At 37.7% G+C, this 24,245-nt stretch overlaps 1 protein-coding gene across 3 annotated transcripts; it reads left to right on the top strand.

The window, feature by feature from the left end:
* The first annotated feature begins 5,040 nt into the window (after positions 1-5,040).
* LOC107799000 (DExH-box ATP-dependent RNA helicase DExH10-like) lies at positions 5,041-24,184 on the top strand. 3 transcript variants are annotated; one of them, XR_012697981.1, is made up of 17 exons: positions 5,041-6,159; positions 6,670-6,984; positions 7,090-7,194; positions 7,311-7,379; positions 7,568-7,735; positions 7,815-7,886; positions 7,966-8,082; positions 9,584-9,808; positions 9,896-10,054; positions 10,956-11,045; positions 11,184-11,276; positions 12,384-12,477; positions 17,037-17,190; positions 17,678-17,826; positions 17,901-17,996; positions 23,466-23,558; positions 23,795-24,184. XR_012697981.1 is itself a non-coding variant. In XM_075227885.1 (16 exons), the coding sequence occupies exons 1-16, from the start codon at positions 5,179-5,181 to the stop codon at positions 23,903-23,905; spliced, it is 2,997 nt and encodes a 998-aa protein (XP_075083986.1). In that variant the 5' UTR covers positions 5,041-5,178; the 3' UTR covers positions 23,906-24,184. The 3 variants fall into 3 exon arrangements, 1 of the variants encoding a protein (XP_075083986.1); XR_012697982.1 differs by having other exon boundaries at positions 12,259-12,477; XM_075227885.1 differs by lacking the exon at positions 12,384-12,477.
* The last annotated feature ends 61 nt before the right edge of the window (positions 24,185-24,245 follow it).

Here is a 24,245-nt window from a genome sequence, read left to right as displayed (position 1 = left end):
CATTGTCGTATTTGCGACTTCCCCTTAGTCTGTCAGGAGTCGCAATTGCGAGTCTTTCTTCGCAATTGCGAGGGTTTCAATTGCGAAACCAGTGTCGCAATTATGAATCCAGCATCACAATTGCGACATCTGAAACTGAAAAAAGGGTTGGAAAGTCGGGATTTCATCTCATTTCTCTTATTTTAGAATCCTAGACTCGGTAGGAGGCGACTTGGAGAGGAGATTTTCACCTACAATCATTGGGTAAGTAGTTTTAATCATTTTTCAACTATATTTCATGATTACATATGAGATGTGACATGAAATTTATGAGAATCAAAGAGAATTTTTGTCTAAGTTTTGAAAAATAAAAATTTGGGATTTGAGAGTCGAATTGGACTCGGATTTGAAAACAAAACACATATATAGACTCGCGGACTCGGGTTTTGACCGGGTGGGCCTGGGATTAACTTTTGTTGACTTTTGGAAAATTGTGCGAAAATCATAGCTTTATTAATCGTAATTGGTTTCTCTTACATTGTTTGATAATATAAAGTCATTTTTGTTAGATTTGAGCCGCGAATGCGAATTTTAGGGGAAAAGTTATTTTGAGGGTTGATTTGGCTTGCTTGAGGTAAGTAACACATCTAAACTTGGATTTTAGATTATTTAACCATGAGAACTACGTTACATGAAAGATATTGGGGTGACGTGCGTGTGTACGTGCACCAGTGTGTTCATAGTTTGGGAAGGTCTTTAGTCTATTACCGAGCTTGTTTTGTTATCATGCCTTGTTATACCCGCGTTTTCCCTGCTTGTTTGATTACTTGGACTGTGATTCATATTAGACATCATATTTAGGCTAAGTGTTATTTGTTTGAGACTTGATAGGGCTATTCTTGTTGTTTCTGAGCTATACGCCTTATTTATATACATATTCTCAGTCATGATGCTATATCCGTATGATATCTCTGTCTCAGTACTTCTTATTTGATTCCTCACATGTTGTTGATGTCTCGTATATGTAACACTGTTAAACTGAATACTGTGAGATGTGTTGACTGAAACTTGATCGGTAAGTGACTAAGATTGGACCATAAAGACGATTTTGTATTGATTTTGAGGTGACGCGTACGCTATGTCCGTATTGGGCTAAGTGTTATTGTTTTGGGTCGACGCGTACACCAGGCCATACTATTGGGCTAAATAATTATGATTTGTGGTTGGGCATGATCCACCCCTCTGGAGTCTGACATGCCAGTAGTAGGCGCATGCACATTATGTTATCTACGTGCTTGATGATGAGCAAATATGCCAGACACTTGTACAGTGCTAAGTGTGAATATTTTGATGGATCTTATGTGAAATCATTAATTTGACATGTATACTTGACATGTAGGCATAAAGACATACTTTCCTCACGCTAGCTGGTAACTGAAATACTTTATCGGTGTTAGCTTTAACTGTTATACTAGAAAGCATGCCTAAATTCCTGAAATGTGAATAAGTTGAACATAATATCATCGAGCTACTTTCTATTGTTTTCCCTTTATATTCTAAACTGTTACTCCTCCTGTTTCAATTTAGATGACACACTTTCCTTATTAGTCCGTTCCAAAAAGAATGACACATTTCTACAATTGGAAATAATTCAACTTTAAACTCTTCATTTTACCCATCTTACCCTTAATGAGAATCTTTTATAACCACACAAATGTCATCATCCCATAAAACTTTTACCCTTTAAGCTTTTAAGATCACACCTTTCAAAAGTCTTATTTTTGTTCTTAAACTCCGTGCCGAGTCAAACTACCTCATCAAAATTAAAACGGAGGGAGTACTAGTTATTGATGTTGGCATCTGTCTATTGATTCTGAGCTCGTCACTACGTTCAACTCAAGGTTAGTGTTGTTACTTATTGAGTACATGGGTCGGTTGTACTCATACTATACTCTACACTTCGTGTATAGATCCATGTACATTCGGTCGAGGCGATTTCCATTGTTGAGTTTCTATTAGCTTTTGGGAGACTACAAAGTAGCTGCTATATCGTCCGCAGTCCTTGAAGTTCTCTTTTAGTTATTTCTATCTTTATTGTTCTATTGTTCAGACAGTTGTATTAGAGGATTTTGCTTGTATCTTGTTATACAATAGTGTTCGTGTACTCGTTGACACCAAATTTTGGGGATGGTTGTAGTAGTATTATGGTTATATTCTCATGTATTTCATGATATTTGTCCTCTGATGAGTTATTAAACCATGTTTATTGATTTCATTATTATTTTGAGGATGTTGGCTTATCTAGCGAGTTGGGTTAAGTGACATCACGACTAGTGAATTTTGGGTCGTGACAAAAGCATTGATATAACAAGGAAGCATTTATATCAATTTATAAGTTAAAGTGCAAGGAGATGAACCAATAATGTAAAACATATTTCAAAATCATCTCCTTTAGCATTTAAGTTCAACCAAAATCATGTGAGGTTTTACCTTCGGAAGCACTATACAGATATCAGCATAATAGAAATAACACTAGGTGATCAACCTAGCCACAATTATTTGATCCTACTTGCCCGGGTGCCTTCCCGTAGTACTGTGCGAGTCGACTTGACCTCATTACATTTAATAATGATCATTTTCCTACAAATTAGGAGACTTTATCCTACAAACCTCGACTTAACCTTGGAATGTGTCACTACACCGGTACATGTAGTTCCATGGTAATGAATTCAAAATTCGAATCAATCTTGGTGGTCTCCACTAGTAACTCCCAAAATATTTGACTTTTCTAAAATAAAATGATAGCTTATAAGCCTAAAAGAAATCTACTTCAAATCAAATTATAGTGTTCATAACTGATCTATCCATTTGAACAAAAATCAAATGAAAACCTTCTTCAATTTCATGTTAAAAGAAATTAACAAAATGAGAATTTATCTTTTAGTTCAACAAGTGTCACTCCAACATGTAAAGAAATTAACAAAATAGTGTAATCCCAACCTGCTCGTCCCCACAAGTTAGGATCTACAACTACCCACTTTTAGAATTAGATATGAAAAATGTAATTTTTTTTGTTAGTTAAACATATGTAAAGGAGGGGGATAATCAATCTGTTTTTTTGTCCATAAACCCCCTCCTCATCCATATATATTATGTTTACAGTATGTATTGTAATTGGAGGTTATAAGCCCCCCTCCAAACTTGATTTTACTGGAAGTGAAATATATCCCAACCCAGATATTGATAGACAGTTTATTAAAAAAAAGTATCCAATGTCTTTAACCAATCACAATCTATACAATTATATCCAACATGAGTCAAGATTTGCTCAACAATACCTAACAATACCAATTTAAGCCTTTACTCTTGATCCATTCTTAACAGTCTCATTTATAGTACTTAATAGTGTAGTTAGGATTATAAATAATCTATATTTAATGCCCAAGTTACTATTCATGTCTTCCTCAATCACCAACCATTAAAATCCAACTAGGGTTTCATAATTTCTCACATTCAACTACTTCTTAATATCATGAATATCACATATACACTTATTTATATCTCATAAATTAGAGTGGAGTAGAAGAATTTACTTTTTGAAGGAAACCTTAGAAAATCCCTTCTTTGGTGTTCTTGGTGATTCTTCAAGATTCAAGTGAATTCATATGGATTAGATCCATAAATGTTTTAGTTCTAATATACAATGGTATTATAACATCATAGATGTATCAAAAAATCATACCTTGAAGTGTATTAGATACGGGCTTGTCCCTTTCTCTCTCTGAAATATCAAAGCTTCAAAAACCTTCCTCAAATTCTCTCTTTGTGTCTCCTTCTATTTATATAAAATGGGGTGTGTAGGAGCTGTGCGTAGCTACGCACCTGAAGTTCCTCTCTTTTTTCATCTGGTTTCAGCTACGCATGCCAGCGTAGCTGCCCACCCTAGCTACGCACATCTAAAGCTTCTCCTTTTCCTTTTCTTTTCTTCTTGGTTTTAGTTACGCATGCCAGCATAGCTACACATTCTAGTTACCCCTCGCTACAAGAATTCTCTTCCTCCTTTATTTGCTAAACCCTCCAAGTCATGCATTTAGCCACTCAACTAGGGATCTCCAACACTTATGACCTTATGCTCAAGTATCCCAATGGCCCCACTACCCTCGCATGGGTCTGTTTGTACATCGAGGTCTTACTAATTATTCTCTTAAGCTTGAATTAGGCTTAATCGTACTAGAAAACTTCTAGGCTTTATACTCTGCTATCTTGAGAGTAAGATATGCTAGATTATATGTTGAGTTGCCACTTGACTACCCAGTGATACCCTTTATCTTTAGTGGCCAACACAAATTAAAATTTGTATGAAGGATTTTTTTTTATGAGTTTCTTCTAAATCAAACTACCCATGATAAATCAAAACAGAATGATTGCAATCCCAATCAAGTAATTTATAAGTGGGCCCAAAATATATATACACAATGTAAATTGCACATTTAAGTAAACAATCAAAATACAGCGGTGGGACTCCAATATAGAGAGAAAATGACAAAATAAATAACTATAAGCCAACCATCTAAAATTTTAAGGTAAAAGAGTTCCTGACCCAATGATCCCTTATATTTGGTGGAAGATTTAAAATGATCACTTAAATATAATTTTGAGTAGTTTTAATTCTTTAAGTTTGACAAACGTAATATTTTTGGTCTACATCAAATATTTAAAATGTTCTGATTGCTATATTTAACGAAAATTGTGAGAAAGAAAGAGATTTAATATGAATTCACATTTCAAGGTGTAACTTTTTCAGTTTTTGATAAATTTGATTTATTTTTGTAGTTTGGTGCAATTTTTTCGAGGTATAATTTTTGATATTTTAAAATTATTTTTGATGCTTGGTGAAATTCTTGATGTTGCTATTTTTCAGATTCGACGGAATTTATTAGTGTTTCGGTTAATTTCTTTTTTCCACAGTTCCCGTTAAATCTAAATGCTATACTTGATCAAGACCAAATGTACATACTTTAAAAACTTATTAGAGAATCAAATAGGAGTATATTTTAAACTTTATCTCAAACCTAAGGACCATTACTGTCGTTTTCTCCCAAAGAAACATCAGCTGTTTTCTTTCAGGGAGGGCGGGCTGCCAGAATTGATTTTATACTTCAGAGAGGGGTTTAAGCCTAAACCCTAAAACAAGCTGAGATGGAATCTTCTTCTCCGACTGCAGGGAAAAGAAAGCAACCGGAGGAGAACTCCGACGTGAACTCAGTCCAGAAGCTAAATTCATCATCCTCAAAGAGAGTCACTTTAGCTCGAACCTGCGTCCACGAGGTAGCAGTTCCAACTAATTACACTTCAGCCAACGACGAAACAATCCATGGAACCCTCTCAAATCCTTCGTATAATGGAGAAATGGCAAAAACCTACCCGTTTAAGCTCGACCCATTTCAGGAAGTATCCGTCGCGTGCTTGGAACGTAAAGAATCAGTCCTCGTATCCGCACATACCTCCGCTGGGAAAACAGCTGTCGCCGAGTACGCAATCGCAATGGCATTTAGGGATAAGCAAAGGGTTATTTACACTTCACCTTTAAAAGCTTTGAGCAATCAGAAGTACAGGGAGTTAAGCCACGAGTTTTCTGATGTTGGTTTAATGACGGGTGACGTCACGCTTTCGCCAAATGCAAGTTGTTTGGTGATGACAACGGAGATTTTAAGGGGTATGCTTTATAGAGGTTCTGAGGTAATAAAGGAAGTAGCTTGGGTTATATTTGATGAGATACATTATATGAAAGATCGCGAAAGAGGGGTAGTTTGGGAAGAGAGTATTATATTCTTGCCACCGGCTATTAAGATGGTGTTCCTTTCGGCTACCATGTCGAATGCTACTCAGTTTGCTGAATGGATTTGTAATATTCATAAGCAGCCTTGTCATGTGGTGTATACTGATTTTCGGCCTACCCCTTTGCAGCATTATATGTTCCCTGTGGGTGGTTCTGGATTGTATCTTGTGGTTGATGAGAATGAGCAGTTTAGGGAGGAAAATTTTGTTAAGATGCAGGATAGTCTTGCAAAACAGAAATCGGGGGAAAATAAGAGTACTGCAAATGCTGCTAAGGTTAGAGGTAGAATTGCTAGAGGTGGCTCTTCTTCTGGTGTATCGGATATCTGCAAAATTGTCAAGGTGTGTGTAGTCTGGTCTTTAGATCTTATGATATTCTCTTGTTTTTTGCTTTTATTTCTTTCTTTGTTCTATCAATTTTTTTTGATGATTTGTAGATTTCCCCACCATAACGGTGTTATTACAAAATTAAGCTTGTTTCATGAGTGAAGCTATGCTCTTCAGAGAAATTTGTGCTTCTAATGATGACATGCAAAATGGTCCAAATTCTTTTTATGTTAATTTCAAGGAGTTAGATTAATAATATCAGTATTATTGTATATTAGATGTTAAAATTAGTTATTTTAGTTGCAATTTGATTATCATAGTACTAAATTCATACATATGATATTTTTAAATTTTCTTTAGTGTGCTCCACTTCTCGCTTTTCCCTTCAAGCCTCATGGACCTTGTTGCTCTTTTGCGCTTATTGCACTGTGTCGTAATGCATTTCCCTTTATAGTTGCTTTAATCATTTACTATAACAATGTTGATGCCTCGTATCACTGAAGCAATTGATTCTTTCTCTGTTAGATGACCATGGAAAAGAAGTTTCAGCCAGTCATTGTGTTCAGTTTTAGTAGAAGAGAATGTGAACAACATGCAATGTCTATGCTCAAGCTTGATTTTAATACCGAAGAGGAGAAGGAAGTAGTGAATGAGGTTTTCCGTAATGCAATGGCTTGCTTGAGCGAGGAAGATAGAAACTTACCAGCTATTGCATTGATGTTGCCCCTACTTCAGCGTGGAATTGCTGTTCACCATTCTGGCCTGCTTCCTGTTATCAAGGAACTCGTGGAACTTCTCTTCCAAGAAGGACTCATAAAGGCTCTTTTTGCAACAGAGACAGTAATGACTTTTCTTTTAATATTTTGTGGCTCTTTTTATCTTGTGCAGTTAACACCCCTAATGATTTTTTCTTCTTTGTTGTTTTTCCTTCTAATGTTCTGATAGTTTGCAATGGGGCTAAACATGCCTGCAAAAACTGTTGTCTTTACCAATGTAAAGAAATGGGATGGTGATAGTCATCGTTACATTGGATCTGGTGAGTATATACAGGTGAGTCAGAATTGCCCATATAACATGACGTCATGACATAAGAGCCCATATAACATGCCTTAAAATCATTTTCATTCCGGTTCTTGATTCTTCATATTCTCCTCTCTTTCATGTAGATGAGTGGAAGAGCAGGACGTCGTGGCAAAGATGACCGTGGTATTTGTATTATCATGATTGAAGAGCAGGTAAGTTGGTAGTAATATTCTCACTTGAAGAGTATCTTGTTTATAACTGTTATTGCCTTCTTGAAATGTATGTTTCTTGTTTGCCACTTAAGCATATGCAAACTATGTAGTTAAGTATGTCTAAGGTATCTTATGTATTCTTCTTAGCTGTTTAGATCGATGGCTTATGTAGTGTTTGATGATTTCAGATGGAGATGAATAGCCTCAAGGACATGGTATTGGGTAAACCAGCTCCATTAGTCAGCACATTTAGGCTGAGTTATTACACACTTTTGAATTTAATGAGTCATGCCCAAGGCCAATTTACTGCTGAGCATGTTATCAAAAACTCATTTCACCAGTTTCAGTATGAAAAGGTTGTCTCTTTGTCTAAGTCCATTTTCTCTTTGACTACGTTATATGTAATGACTGACAGTGAGGTTGTCTTTTTGTTAGGCGTTACCTGACATTGGAAAGAAGGTCTCTAAGCTGGAAGAAGAAGCTGAGATGCTTGATGCATCTGGGGAGGTCATAAAGTCGTTATCTTGGTATTTTACATATATATTCTTATGCCATATATCCTGAACTTGCTTCGCTTTACATGTAGGCTGAGGTTGCAGAATATCATAAACTAAAACTTGAGATAGCACAACGTGAAAAAAAACTTATGGCTGAAATAACACGGCCTGAAAGGGTTCTCCATTTTCTTCTTCCTGGTAGGCTGGTAAGTGGCGAGAGAAGCATCTCTATTCTCTGCTGCATTTTTGTGAGTGTATTGAGCTCTGATTAGTCTGTACATATGTTACATTACTCTGTTTTTGACCTCTTATATGATTTTGTTGCCATGTACCCAGAAATTTTCTTTTGACATTGCTCTGTGCCTCACCTCTATTTGTGAGTGCACATAAATCTATCTGTCACATCTTTGAAAGCTCACAACGATATAACTTTTAACTAATTACTGTTAATACCTAAACCTCGTTGTGAGGGTACTCTTATTCAATTTGAGATGAGTTGTAATCCTCTTCTATTACCTTCTGCAACTTAAACTTTAGATATTTCTTTTAGTTTCTTGCCCTCCTTTTTTTTTGGGTCAGTAATTTTTTGCTTTCTTTCTAACTTTACTATTGTGATTTTTTCTGATTGGGTCAGTTGCTATTGCTCCTTACCTATCAAAATAGATGGAGGATTCTATTTTCTCAAGATGCCATGTGATTGTTGAGTCTCCCACTTAGCCATTGCACTCATCATGGATCCCATGCGATGGGTGCTTGTTTGTGCTATAGATTGCTTTTGCAGTTTTTTTTTTTAGTATTTCCGCGCGAATATGATGTTACTCACCGTATTGGCGCGGGGTTGATGAAATGGAGGCTTGCATTTGGGTTTTTGTGTGATAAAAATGTGTCACCAAGACTTAAAAGGTAAATTCTACAGAGTGGTGGTTAGGCTGACTATGTTGTATGGGGCTGAGTGTTGGCCCGTCAAGAAGTTCCATGTCCTGAAGATGAAAGTAGTTGAAATGAGGATGTTGAGATAGATGTGTGGACATGCCAGGAAAGACAAGATTAGGAACAAAGTTATTAGGGACATGATGGGAGTGACCCCATTTGTGAGAATCGAGGCTGAGATGGTTCAGGCATGTGAGGAGGCGAGACATAGCTGCCTCGGTTAAAAGGTGTGAGAAGTTGACCATGGCGGGTCTGAGGAAGGGTAGGGGTAGGCCTAAGAAGTATTGGGGTGAGGTGATTAGGCAGGACATGTCACTGCTTCAGCTTACCGAGGACATGACCCTCGATAGGAAGGCGTGGAAACGAGTATTAGGGTTGAGGGTTGACAGATAGTCGCGAGTCTATCCTAGGCGGCTAGGCTTGTCGGTAAAACTAGTCCTATTGTTGTATTTGCTTATTCCTGGTTCGTTATTAGTACCTGTTATGTTATTTGCTTCCATTATCCTATTACCTTGTTGTTGCTATTGTTTGTTGATTTCGTTCACTGTTCCTTGAGCCGAGGGTCTACCGGACACAACCTCTCTATCTTCATAAGGATGGGGTAAGGTCTGCGTACACACTACCCTCCCCAGACCCCACTTGTGGGATTACACTGAGTTTTTTGTTGTTGTTGTTGTCGTCTATTTGTATTATCTGGAAATTCATTCACTTAATAACTTTTTGACTTTCCCCACTACACGGCTCATCTTAGTGTGTAGATCGCATTGGTGATTGCAGGTGAAGGTATGGGAAGGTGGAAAAGATTGGGGTTGGGGTGTTGTAGTCAATGTGGTGAAGAAGCCTCCAGCACCGTCAGGTTCTTTGCCTGCTGCACTCTCTGCTTCACGTGGCACTGGCTATATTGTTGATACCCTACTTCATTGCTCTCTTGCTTCTGGTGACAATGGTTCTCAACCCAAACCATGTCCTCCTCGTCCAGGGGAGAAGGGAGAAATGCATGTGGTGAGTACATAATTTTGTAATAATCATTCGTTTATTACAACTTAATTAGAATATAACTTTATTCCTGAGTATGTTTCCAAATTTTAGGTTCCCGTTCAATTACCCCTGATTTCTTCCCTCAGTAAGCTTAGAATATCTGTTCCTGCGGATCTTCGGCCACTGGAAGCAAGGCAAAGCATCCTGCTTGCTGTACAGGAGCTTCAGAAACGATTTCCTCATGGCCTCCCAAAGCTTAACCCTGTAAAGGTAGGAATTATATTACTGCCGGTTCCACATTGGATTGGAAATTTGCCATTTTTTATATGGAACTAGGCCATTTTTATTACGAAGCATATGTTAGTAAAAGCCAAAACTTAACACCTAATGTTGAGAGAAGATTGGAATCTTAATGGATGGTGTTCTTTTTGGTTCGTTGTTCTGATATATTTATCCGGTTGCGTGAAAATTCTGTCATGGGATATTGTCGGTCATGTTATCAGCCAGGGCTATTGGTCAAAAATAAAAAAAACAGTCACTTATAGGAAACTGGAGCCATGTGTAGTCCAGCAGTATTTTACTTGTTCCTTAACAAACAAAGGGAGCTATATGCATGTCGTGGTTGATGTGTACCCTATATGATTGTAGTCTAGGCTACCTTCTTAGGGACTTTTTTTTAATAGCTGATACACATTTCTCTAAAGTTAAAAAACGGAAAAAATAGAGGAAGAAAGAGCAGGAATGGTGATGTATCTTTAGTCAGCTGATTGTACTATTATTATCATGTTATCGTCATCCATTCTGTATTATAGCTCCATTTGTTGCCTAGTACCATTCTAGTGTTGACCTCCACTTATGGGATTACACTGGGTTGCTGTTGGTGTACCATTCTAGTGTCCTTCTAATTTCTATAGCTTGTTGAGAATAACCATTCGTACTTTCTTCGGCATTCATCTTATGCTGGTCAGGATTCTGAATTTATTATTCTTGTAATCTCACATGAGTTTAGTGTCATATCCAGCTATAATATTTTCTTCTGTTTGGGTCAAGTATAACGAAGGTTTGCTGGTTGTGAAATGAACATTACAAAAATGGAGTAGTATACTTCTTCAACTTCAACTACTGATCAAGATAAATTTGTTGCTACTTTTCCTGATTTCTACCATCGTAGGACATGGGTTTTGAAGATCCCGAATTCGTTGATATAGTGAACCAGATTGAAGAACTAGAGAAAAAATTGTTTGCTCACCCACTGCACAAGGTACATGAAGAAGTTTATTTTGAATAATCTGTTTAGTCTTGAGGATGCATGAAAAATTGAAACATTTGCTTTTATGCTTTTGATGATGGTTTAATTATTGCCGCTACTTCTACACATGATGTTGCACACATGGAGCAGTCACAAGATGAACATCAACTTAAGAGTTTCCAGAGAAAGGCAGAAGTGAACCATGAAATTCAACAACTCAAGTCAAAAATGCGTGATTCACAGGTAAATTTCTGTTGTGTCATGAATCATTCAATCAACTACTCCATCCCAAACTAGTTAGTGTTTGCTTCAAGAGTCTTCTATATCTATCCCACTCTATTCGGTTTTTTTTTTCTTTACTTTTGTTTGTTTCTTTTTTCTTATATTAATTTGTTAGGTCACTTTCTGATCTAACTTTTCTATTCAAGATTGGCTTTCTCTTTTCATCTAAAAGGTTTAGGATGTTATCTTCTGAACATTTTATATCTTGTCGCACATTTTTGCTCTCACTCTTCTCAAGTTTTCTTTTATACTATTATGATACTCTTTTTAGTTTCAAGATGGTATTTATATATCAAACCTCACTTACAGTGATCCTTGGAGTTTGCTGTTATCTTTTAGCACTTCACTGGATTTTGTCAATGTAATATGGCCAAATTTTCATGACATTTGCCATGACATAATATCCATTATAACAAATTTGTGGTTATGACATTTGCCATGATATAATATCCATTATAACAAATTTGTGGATCATGACATTTGCCATGACATAATATCCATTATTAGGCCAAGGATTTCTTGCTATAAATAGAGGAGTTTCTCATTTGTAAACACACCAATTCAAGAGCTTTTCACTCGTCTTTCTTTCTCCTCCTTTATTTCATTATAGAGTATTTTGTAAGAGAGTGAGTGTTGAGAAACACTTGTGTGAACCCTTTCTTTGGAGTGATCTTGTGAGGTTATTTTCTTGGGGTATTTGGGATTAATTAGAGTATTTACTCTAATTTTGTACTCTCTTTTGTACTCTTGTTGGTATAGTGAAATTGCTCCTCTCCGCTTGTGGACGTATGTCACCTTGACCGAACCACGTTAAATTTGTGTCTTATTTATATTCTTTAATTGCCGTATTATCAACTTCCATTGTCTTTGTTATAGTCATTATACCATTGTTTGGCTAAATTACGCACTATCCGGGTTCCCGATCCTAACAAATTGGTATCAGAGCCAGGTCTAACCGGGTTTGTTTCAGTAGCCAATATGACTCTAACAAAGTCTTATGTTGAGAAATTTGATCGAAGTGCAAACTTCGGAATGTGGCAATTAAAGATGGAAGCTATCCTAATTCAGGATGGCTTAGACTTGGCGTTGCAAGGAAAGGAGAAGATGCCGGATAAAATGACGGACGCGGAGTTTGCCGTCATAGACAAAAAGGCAAAAGCAGGTATTATTTTAAATCTTTCAAATGAGGTTTTGCGTGAAGTTGCAGCAGAAAGCTCAGCCAAAGGCATATGGGAAAAGCTTAAAACCTTATATATGAAAAGAACAGTAGAAAACAGGCTTTACCTAAAGCAAAAACTCTACACTTTTCGTATGGCTGAAGGTACCTCTATACATACTAATCTTGATACTTTTGATTCTCTTCTTATGGATTTAAGTAACATAGATGCTGAAATCAAAGATGAGGATCAAGCTGTGTTATTGCTTGTTTCCTTACCCCAGTTGTTTAAACATATAAGAGATACTATGCTTTATGGAAAGGATAATATCTCTTATAAAGATATCAAATCTATTTTGAAATCAAAAGAACAAATAGATAGAGATATTACTGGGGAAACTAGTGGGAACCAATGGGAAGGCTTATTCATAAGAGGTAGATCCAATAAGAAAGATTCAAGTAGTGAGAAACCTAAATCAAGGTCAAAATCCAGATACAGAAATGTCATGTGCAAATATTGTCATAAGAAAGGCCATATTATTTCTGAATGCTTTAAATTGAAAAACAAAGAAAAGCATACAGAAAAGAAAAATGAGCACAAAAATAGTGACACTGCCGAAGCAAGTGTAGCTGCTGATGAGACTGAGGGAACTATTTTTTTAGCAACTAATAATAGTTTCAAATCTAACAATGAGTGGATTTTAGATTCGGGTTCTTATCATATGTGTCCCAGTCAGGATTTATTTACCACATATGAATCTATTGGAGGTGGAGTTGTCTTGATGGGTAACAATGTTGCCTGCAAAGTTATTGGAAAAGGTACAGTCCGAATCAAAATGCACGATGGTGTGGTGAAAACTCTCACCAATGTTAGACATGTTCATGACTTGAAGAAAAATCTCATCTCTTTGGGCACTCTAGAATCTCTTGGGTGCAAGTACACAGGTGAAGGTGGAGTTCTGAAAATTTCTCATGGTGCTCTTGTGATCATGAAAGCACGCAGATCTGGTACGTTGTATACTCTTTTGGGATCTACTGTTACAGGTGCTGCTGCAGTTTCAATATCAGGTAAATCAGATTCTGACATCACCAAATTGTGGCATATGCGATTGGGGCATATGAGTGAAAAAGGTCTTTTCCATCCTCAGTAAAAGAGGTCTCTTATGTGGCCAAAGTACCGGAAATATGGAGTTCTGTGAACATTGTGTGTTCGGGAAGCAGAAAAGAGTCAGCTTCAAATCTCCAACGATTCATAGAACAAAATGTACTTTGAATTACATTTATTCAGATCTTTGGGGTCCTTCACGTACCCCATCAAAAGGTGGTGCCAGGTATATGTTAACTTTCATTGATGATTATTCAAGGAAAGTTTGGGTTTATTTCCTGAAAAATAAAAGTGATGTTTTCTTAAATTTCAAACAATGGAAAGTTTTGATTGAGAAGCAAACAGGAAAACAGGTTAAGCGGCTTAGAACAGATAATGGCTTGGAATTTTGTAATGATGAATTCAACGAATTTTGCAAGAATGAAGGAATTGCTCGACATCGTACTGTGAGAATGACACCTCAGCAAAATGGTGTGGTAGAAAGGATGAATAGAACTCTTTTGGAAAGGGCTCGTTGCATGATTTCAAATGCTGGGTTGACAAACGCCTTTTGGGCAGAAGCTATCTCTACAGCTTGTTATATTGTCAACCGAGCTCCTTCTGCACCTTTGAACTTTAAGACTCCAGAGGAAGTGTGGTCAGGTACTCCTGCTAATTATTCTGATTTAAAGATATTTCGTTGCCCTGCACACATGCATGTAAATGATGAAAAATTAGAGCCAAGGGCTAAAAAGTGCATTTTCCTTGGGTATGCATCTGGGGTGAAAGAATACCGACTGTGGTATCCTGATCCCATGGCACCAAAATTTATAATTAGCAGAGATGTAACCTTTGATGAATCCTCTATGTTACATTCTAGAAAAGAGTCTTCTAGTTCTTGTGATACAGATAAAGAAAAGTGTACACAGAACCAGGTGGAGATTGAGATTGGCATTCCTTCTGAGCCAAGCTAATCAACTTTGGAGCAAAATAAAGTTGAAACTCCTGAAGTTGAGACAGAAGCTGAAATTCCTGAAGTTGAGACTCTTGAAGTTGAACCAGAAGAAGAGGAGTATTCTATAGCCAAACATAGACCAAGAAGAGAAGGTAAACAACCATTAAGGTTTGAAGATTTTGTTGCATTTGCTTTTTCAGTTGCACAGGAAACTGAAGAAATTGGAGAACCATCAAAATATTCAGAAGCAGTTTCTGGTGCTGACTCAACCAAGTGGCTGATTGCAATGAATGAAGAAATTGAGTCTCTCCACAAGAATGGTACTTGGTCTCTTGTGAAGCCGCCATCAGGAAAAAGAATTGTTGGTTGCAAATGGGTCTTCAAGAAAAAGGATGGCATTCCAGGGGTTGAAGATGCGAGGTATAAGGCACGATTAGTTGCAAAGGGCTATAGTCAGGTACAAGGAGTTGATTTTAATGATATTTTCTCACATGTTGTTAAACATAGCTCTATTCGTGTCTTGCTTGCCTTCGTTGCCATGTATGATTTGGAATTAGAACAACTTGATGTTAAGACAGCTTTCTTATATGGCGAACTTGAGGAACAAATATACATGCATCAACCCGAAGGATTTGAAATTGAAGGAAAAGAAGATCATGTTTGCTTGTTGAAGAAATCCTTGTACGGATTAAAGCAGTCTCCAAGACAATGGTATAAAAGGTTTGATTCCTTTATGTTGGGTCATGGTTATTCGAGGAGCATGTATGATAGTTGTGTTTACTTCCGGAAGTTAAATGATGGTTCATTTGTGTACCTATTATTATATGTTGATGACATGCTCATTGCTGCTAAGGATTTAACAGAAATTCACAATTTGAAAAGTCAGCTGAAAAGTGAATTCGAGATGAAAGATTTGGGAGCAGCTAAGAAAATCCTTGGCATGGAAATCAAAAGAGATCGAAAAGCCAACAGGCTATTTCTGACCCAGAAGAAGTACTTGGAGAAAGTCTTGGAGAGGTTTGGCATAAAAGATGCTAAACCAGTTAGTACCCCTATTGCTGCTCATTTTAAGTTATCAGCTGCTCAGTCCCCGCAGTCAGTGGAAGAAGAGAGGTACATGGCACAAGTTCCTTATTCCAGTGCAGTCGGCAGTATTATGTATGCAATGGTTTGTACACGTCCAGACATTTCACAAGCAGTGAGCGTGGTAAGCCGGTATATCGCTTGCCCTGGTAAAACACATTGGCATGCTGTGAAATGGATTCTCAGATACTTGCGAGGTACTTCAAATACATGTTTGGAGTTTGGGAGAAATACTAACACTTTGGTTGGTTTTGTAGACTCAAATTATGCAGGTGATCTTGACAAAAGAAGATCACTGACAGGCTATGTATTTTGCATCGGGGGTTGCGCTATTAGTTGGAAAGCTACATTACAACATGTAGTAGCTTTATCTACTACCGAAGCAGAATATATGGCAGTGACCGAGGCGATCAAAGAAGCTTTATGGTTGAAGGGTCTATTTGCGGAACTCAGTTTACACCAAGGTGGTATTACCATTTTCTGTGATAGTCAAAGTGCCATTCACTTGACTAAAGATCAAATGTATCATGAGAGGACGAAGCACATTGATATAAAGTATCATTTCATCCGAGAAACCATTGCTGAAAGAAAAGTCTTTGTTCAGAAGATCAACACTAGAGACAATTCTGCTGGCATGTTCACAAAACCTCTTCCAGTATCCAAGTTCAAGCTTTGCCTGAACTTGATTGGCATTTATGAAGAATGATTTTGCCCATTGGGGTTTTTGCGGATAAGGTGGAGCAAATTTACTATATATACGCCGAAATTAGGCCAAGGTGGAGATTTGTAATATGGCTAAATTTTCATGACATTTGCCATGACATAATATCCATTATAACAAATTTGTGGTTCATGACATTTGCCATGACATAATATCCATTATAATAAATTTGTGGTTCATGACATTTGCCATGACATAATATCCATTATAACAAATTTGTGGATCATGACATTTGCCATGACATAATATCCATTATTAGGCCAAGGATTTCTTGCTATAAATAGAGGAGTTTCTCCTCATTTGTACACACACAAATTCAAGAGCTTTTCACTCTTGTCTTTCTTTCTCCTCCTTTATTTCATTATAGAGTATTTTGTAAGAGAGTGAGTGTTGAGAAACACTTGTGTGAATCTTTTCTTTGGAGTGATCTTGTGAGGCTATTCTTTTGGGGTATTTGGGATTAATTATAGTATTTACTCTAATTTTGTACTCTTGTTGGTATAATGAAATTGCTCCTCGCCGCTTGTGGACGTAAGTCACCTTGACTTGACCGAACCACGTTAAATTTGTGTCTTCTTTATATTCTTTAATTGCCGTTATTATCAACTTCCATTGTCTTTGTTATAGTCATTATACCGTTGTTTGGCTAAATTCCGCACTATCTGGGTTCCCGATCCTAACAGTCAATTTATTTATTTAATACGAAATTGATGATTTTTCAGCTTCAAAAATTTCGGGATGAACTTAGAAACCGTTCCCAAGTCCTAAAGAAGCTGGGTCACATAGATGCTGATGGTGTTGTGCAGTTGAAGGGCCGAGCAGCCTGCTTGATAGACACTGGGGATGAACTTCTTGTGACTGAACTGATGTGTAATGGTAATGTGACTACTCCCATATGAGCATGCAATTTAACTACTTTGGACTTGATTTAGGGTGGGATCAATGTGTATGGTTTGGAAAAGCATAAAGACGATGCAGTTTTCACTCTTAAACTAAAAAAGCGAATGAGTTCAAATTAAACCGAGGTATGGGCTGCCTGGGTTAGTCTTTTTGCGATCTAAAGATCTATATACAACCACGATGGCTGCACTGGAAGTAAAACTAAAAAGAACTAATCCTTTTTTTCTTTTTAATTGTCCAGTAGTCTCTTGTATGTCTATAGGTTCTCCTTGAATGCTTTTGCGAGCTGGATTCAGTAATCACTCTGGGTGCTTTAGCTTTCCTTGGCCATCTGGCCCTTTATAAGCTGCTTATCTTCTGTTTGACACTTCCACGCATTGGATACATAGTACTCCTGCAGTGGTGCTAAACGTAGCTACAAATCACTGATATATGATATTCTGAATAATCTTGGTTTTGCTAGGTATGTTCAATAATCTTGATCATCATCAAACTGCAGCTCTGGCAAGTTGCTTTATCCCAGGGGACAAATCAAATGAACAAATAAATTTAAGAGCTGAGCTTACTGGACCATTGCAACAACTACAAGATAATGCAAGAAGAATAGCAGAGGTCAGTCTAGCAAGGGTTTTGGTCTTCAATCTTTGTGTGTCGGAAGCACAACTAAAAACTCTCTGTGTTTGCAGATTCAACGTGAATGCAAGTTGGAGATAAACGTTGAAGAATATGTTGAAGCATCAGTACGACCATTCTTGATGGATGTCATCTATTGTTGGTCAAAGGTGACTAAAGCTTCAATTGTCATGTGTTGCTCAATTCCATGCTTGAAATAGAGATCAATACTAGAAGTTCATCTTTATGTCCCTACTTTACTATCATATATTTGTATTCTTGTTTTTCTAATTTTTTTTCCTGCAAGTCAACTCTAAAGGTGCTTATATTGAAACTAGGTTTCCATGCTTCAAGCCAGAGAAACTACCATGTAATGGGCATCATCTTCCTGCAACCATTGCCTTCCAAGCTCCTGTATTTTTTGTTTTCTGTAACTGATGGGTGAAAAGTGATTTTGTTAAAAATCATACCTTCTTTTTTGGGGGGGGGGGGGTGTGAGGGGGAAGGGCTTCCATCAGATTATACATGAGCTAATCAGAGAAACTAACCAAAAACCAAAGTCTGTCCTTTCAACCATTAACTTCCAAGCTCTTTATTACTCCCTCTGTCCCGTTCTATATGACACCCTTTCCTTTGTAGTTTGTGCTAGAATAACACATTTCTATGTTTAGAAACAATTTAGTTTAAACTTCCACCACAAAATTATCTATAGCATGTTTAGACTTTAGACCTCAAGTTTTAATAGTCTTTCCTTCTTTCTTCATATCTGGTCAACACTATCACATAAATTAGGATGGAAGGAGTACTTGCAAATCTATTGGAAGTCCTCTGCCTTCAGTGTTGACCAAACTCTGTTCTCATGTTCATCTTTTTGGTTAAGCTCCAGGATCGTGATTTACTGTCACGACCAAACTCCCACCTGAGCCGCGATGGCGCCTAACACTACTTGCTAGGCAAGCCAACAGCTTCACAATAACAATGAATTCAATAAAACAGTATTTAATAAACTCAACAACGGAAATATCATGAAATAACTACGAAACAACAGTAATACCACTACAACCATCCCAATAATCTGGTGTTAATGAGTACATGAGCAATACTGGATATAAAAAAATACAAGGTCAAATCCTCAATACAACTGTCTGAACAATAGAACAGTGATAACGGAAGTAAATGAAAGAGAACTTCAAGGTCTGCGGACAACAAAGAGCTACCTCGTTGTCTCCCAAAAAGCTGGCACCAACACAACTCTAGCAATCACCGCGTCCGGAAGTATCTGGATCTACACATGAAGTGCAGAGTGTAGTATGAGTGCAACCGACCCCACGTACTCAATAAGTAACAAAACTAACCTTGGGTTGAAAACAGTGACCAATATCAATAATCAGCAACAATTCAGGATATAAAGGAAACAATATAAGTAAATAACTCAATGATATCATGTTCAACTCGTTCACATTACAAAAATTTAGACATGCTTTCCAAGTATAATAGTTAAAGTCCAACACAGATAAAACATTTCATTTACCAGCTAGCATGAGGAAAGTACATCTCTATGCCTACATGTCAAATATACATGTCAGATTCAATAGCATCTCAGTGAAACCATCAAGAATAACCACACTCACGGTGCTTGGCACAAGGCCCCTCACTATCACGGGGGATTTTGATTTTTAAGACACTTCAAAACTATATCAATTTTTAAGACAAAAGTGTTAAGAATGGGGTAGAAGGGACACTTTTGTGATTAGTGTTAAATGACATAATTTTTAAAACCCCCAAAGTTTTCTTATTTACAAATAAGTCCCCCACCTCCTCCACCCCTATTCCTCCTCCCCTCATTCTCCTCATCCACCTCCTCCTCCTCCCCTTGTTCCTCTCGCAACGTTCCTCTCTATCCTCCCCTTGCTCCTCCATCTCGCAACGCTCCTCTCTATCCCCCGACACTCCTAATCCTCAAACATTTAGGAACATGTTTCAAATATCTAGAGAAATGTTTCAAACATCTACTGAGATGTTTCAAAACATCTGCACAAATGTTTCGAACATCTGTGGAGATGTTTGAAATATCTGTGGAAAAAAGATCAAACATCAAAAAGAAAGAAGCGGAAGAAATATCTTGAGGGATGTTTCGAACATCCCCGAGATGTTTCGAACATTCCGAGAGATGTTTGAAACATCCCGGGAGATGTTTGGGGGGATATTTGAAACATCCCGGGGATGTTTTGCATAATACTCATTTATGGGAATGTCTCAAAATATCTCGATAGTATTTTGCAGAATACTCACTTTGTAAAATTTCATATTTTGCTCTTTCTCTCGTATATTTTAAACAACTAGAAGAAAATAAAAGATAAAAAAAGAAGAAGATGAAAATGAGATGAAGAGGGAAAGAAGAAAAAGACAAGGAAGAAAATGAAGAAGAAGAAGATGACATGAACGAACCAACAGCAGCAACAATGAAAGTTGAAGAGAAAGAAGAAAGTAGGGAAGAATGAGAGAACGAGGAAGAGAAAGAAGGAGAAGAAGTAAAGAGGAGAAAGAAGAGGGAAATAAAAATTCGAAATAATTTGAATGAGTATGGGTTTTTAATTTTTTTGAAAATTTTAATATTTACCCACAACTTTTGTTATTTTTAATCTGACCCCCGAACCTCTTTAATTGCATATGTTTTGTTAACAAAAAAATGTGTCCTAAATTGTTACACAATACTTCAAAAAGTCTTTTTTACCTAATTCTTCCCACTATCACACTCAACTACACTCAGCACTGTACGGGTGCCTGGCATAAATGCCCTTCACCAAAGCATGTGTATATATCACTGCAACTACACTCAGCACTGTACGGGTGCCTGACATAAATGCCCCTCACCAAAGCACGTGTATATATCACTGTGCCTGCGCTCACCGTAAATATCAGACTTCGGAGGGGCGGATCCTGGCCCAAGCGCTAATCAAAAGCCAATATGGTCTTTTGCGGCGTGCAACCCGATCCAAATATAACTCATAACACGGCTCTATGGCCCACATCAATCAACAACCTCTCAAGTCTCAAGGGCTCACAATCTCATAGAACTCAGCTCAAACAGTATCACATATGGAAAACAACAACATGTGATGTAATAAACAAGTAATATACAGAGACTGAGATATGATATGCAAATGAGTAATCATGACTGAAACCCTCAGGGGTTGGCCTGGTGGCAATTGACTTGAGCCTTGGGGTTTGCTCCCTTTCAAGGTCTCAAGTTCGAAACCCACTGGGTGCAAACAATTTCTGAGGGCCATCGGACTGGGTAAAACCTGAATTAACCGTGGTGCACTTGCGGGAAACTCCTTGTCGAGGGCCTGTGCACCCCCGGGATTAGTCGGGGTTCAAAGAGACTCGGACACCCGGTGCAAAATCAAAAAATGAGGAATCATGACTGAATATAAAAATACAATTAAGGCAAACAACATAAATAGCCCTATTATGTCTCAGCCCAATAAGCACACAACCTAACATGATTTCTAACATGAATCCTAGCTCCAATAATCATAAGAATAGAGAAAACACGGATATAACAAGGCATGATATCAAAACAAAGTCTGGTAATAGTCTAAAGTCCACTCGGATCATGAATACTCCAGTGCACGCACACACGCTCGTCACCTAGCATGTGCGTCACCCCAACACATCTCATATAACATTAGTTGTCAGGGTTAATTACCCTCAAATCCAAGTTTAGATATGTTACTTACCTCAAACACGGAAATCAATACTCCAAAAAGCCCTTCCCACGCGAATCGGTCTTTGAGCGACTCAAATCTAGTCAAAACAACTTAATATTAACAATAGAAGCCATAGGAAACAATCCCAAACAATAAATCTAAAGTCTTTATCCAATTATGCAAAGTCAACCCCGAGCTCGCATCCCAGAACCCGACGAAACTTATAAATTTCGAACACTCATTCCGATACGAGTCCAAATATATGTGTTTCATCCATTTCCAACTACAAATTTCACCCTCAAATCATCAAATCTCACTCTCCAATAACATAGTCTAAAATCCCCAAGTTTCACCTTAAATTCACATAAACTAGATGTAATAATCCATTGGTAATCAATATCTATCATCAAAATTTAATAAACTTCACTTATCTCTTCAATTGTGGTGAAAAGCCTCCCAAAAATTACCTCCAACCGAGCTCCACAATTCCAAATAGTGAAAAATGACCAAACACTTCGAAAATATAAAGTCTGCAAGTGATTCCGCATCTGCGGTCACTTGACCGCATTTGCTGCTCCGCTTTTGCGGAGATGATACCGCATTTGCGATCCAGCCCAATCCTCAGGACTTCTGCGCTTGCGCATCTGCGGTCACGCATTCGCAGATGCGGCCCCGCACCAGCGCCAGGGCCTCCGACCTGCGATCTTCCCCAACTCCAGCCTAGCTCGCTTTTGTGACCGGTCCTCAGGTGCGAATGCACCAGATCAACAACACTTTAGCCATGCAACACAAATCCAAACAAGCCGAAACCAATCTGGGTGGGGACCCCGTCCAATCATTTTAACCAATCCCAAAACATAACACGAATCTACTCGAAGCCTTAAATCACATAAGACAACTTCAAAATCACGAATCACACCACTTTCAAGCCTAAGGAACTAAAGAACTTCCAACTTCCAAAACTCATGTCGAATCACATCAAACCAACCCGGAATGATCTCAAATTTTGCATGCAAGTCCCAAATAACACAACAGACCTATTCCAACTCCCGGAACCAAAATCTGGATCCGATATCAACAAAGTCAACTCCCGGTCAAACATATCAACCTTCCAAACCTTCAACTTTCCAACTTTCGCCAAAAAGCACTAAACCAACCTACGGACCTCCAAATCCACATCCAGACATACGCCTAAGTCTAAAATCACCATACAAAGCTATTGGAATCATCAAAATAACATTCCGGAGTCGTGTACACAAAAGTCAAACTCTGGTCAACTCTTATAAACTTAAGCTTCCAACCCTGGGACTAAGTGTCCCAATTCACTCCAAAACCTCCCCGAAACCAAAACAACAACCCCGGCAAGTCACGTAACGACAAATACACATATTTAAAGCATCAAATAGGGAAAATGGGGGCTAAAGTACTCAAAACGACCGGCCGGGTCATTACATTTACCTACAAGAGACATATTCAGGAATATTAATCTGCTATAGGGCAATTATTTTTTATTCTGGAACCATAATTTTCTAGTTGGAACTGCTGATTACTTTTGCCTACCTTTTTTATGACTAATACCAGTTGGAGGAAACTCGATTGTTATCAAACTAGTTTTTCATTTTTTTCATGGAAGAGTATTTTTCAGTTCATTTCTAGCTCAGTCTTTTTTTTTTTTGATGACTGAGAAATCCGTCTGGGGCCATTTCTAGCTCAGTCTTCAAGGAATCGTTTTAGTTTTGCAAGATTCTTTGAATAAAAATGAATACTTCCCTAAATAACCTGAAATACAGTTTACTGAAATGAAGGTTAAAAGGATTTTTCTTTCCACATTGAGTTGACCCATGGTCTTTCCTTGCCCCCATTAAAAGTCAGAAAAACTCGGAGGCTTTAATTTTTTCTCTTATTTGTATTTATGCTTTCTCTTAGGGAGCGTCTTTCGCGGAGGTTATACAAATGACCGATATCTTTGAAGGTAGCATCATTCGGCTGGTACGACGGCTTGATGAATTTTTGAACCAGGTAATTCAAGGATACTTTTGTATTGTGTTTATGTGGAAAAATGTACCAGACCTTAAAAATCGTGGATTCGACCAGCTAGTTTGGTGCATCAAGGAGTACTTTCTCTAAATAAGTTTATCTTTTTTCATCAACACTTTTGACATGAGCATGTCAACATTATATAATACTTCTAGATATGAGTTCCCCCCATATATATTTGGAATCAAACAGTTGAAATTTTTCTCGTGGATTTACAGTTGAAAGCTGCTGCACATGCTGTGGGAGATGTGGCTTTGGAGAACAAGTTTGGTGCAGCCAGTGAAAGCCTCCGACGAGGAATAATGTTTGCAAATTCTCTGTACCTCTAGGAGCGTGTACTTGGGAGCTTCATTAGCATTAGATTAAGTGCTGTGTAAATTTTTCCCAATTGACATGGAGATTAGCTAGCAAATTCTTCATTTTGTTGGGTTTTTTCCCTTTTAGATAAATTGACGGAGCTTCTTACTGTTTGAGGAGAGCAAATGTGTAGCGGAAGTGGGGTTTCCTAGTCGTAGCTTTTTGTAGTTAAGTGGCATGAATTTGCTGTCATATTTTTGTAATACACATGAAAATTTTGATGCTGGAAGGCAAAATATTTAACCTGAAAATGTCTTAGCTATTGTAGGATAGGCACAGAATGTGAAGACTTCCATTAATTTGAACTAACTA

This window comes from Nicotiana tabacum, chromosome 13, assembly GCF_000715075.1.
Source record: "Nicotiana tabacum cultivar K326 chromosome 13, ASM71507v2, whole genome shotgun sequence".
Classification (NCBI taxonomy): Eukaryota; Viridiplantae; Streptophyta; class Magnoliopsida; order Solanales; family Solanaceae; genus Nicotiana; species Nicotiana tabacum.
This window is presented reverse-complemented; position numbering and strand designations above follow the sequence as displayed.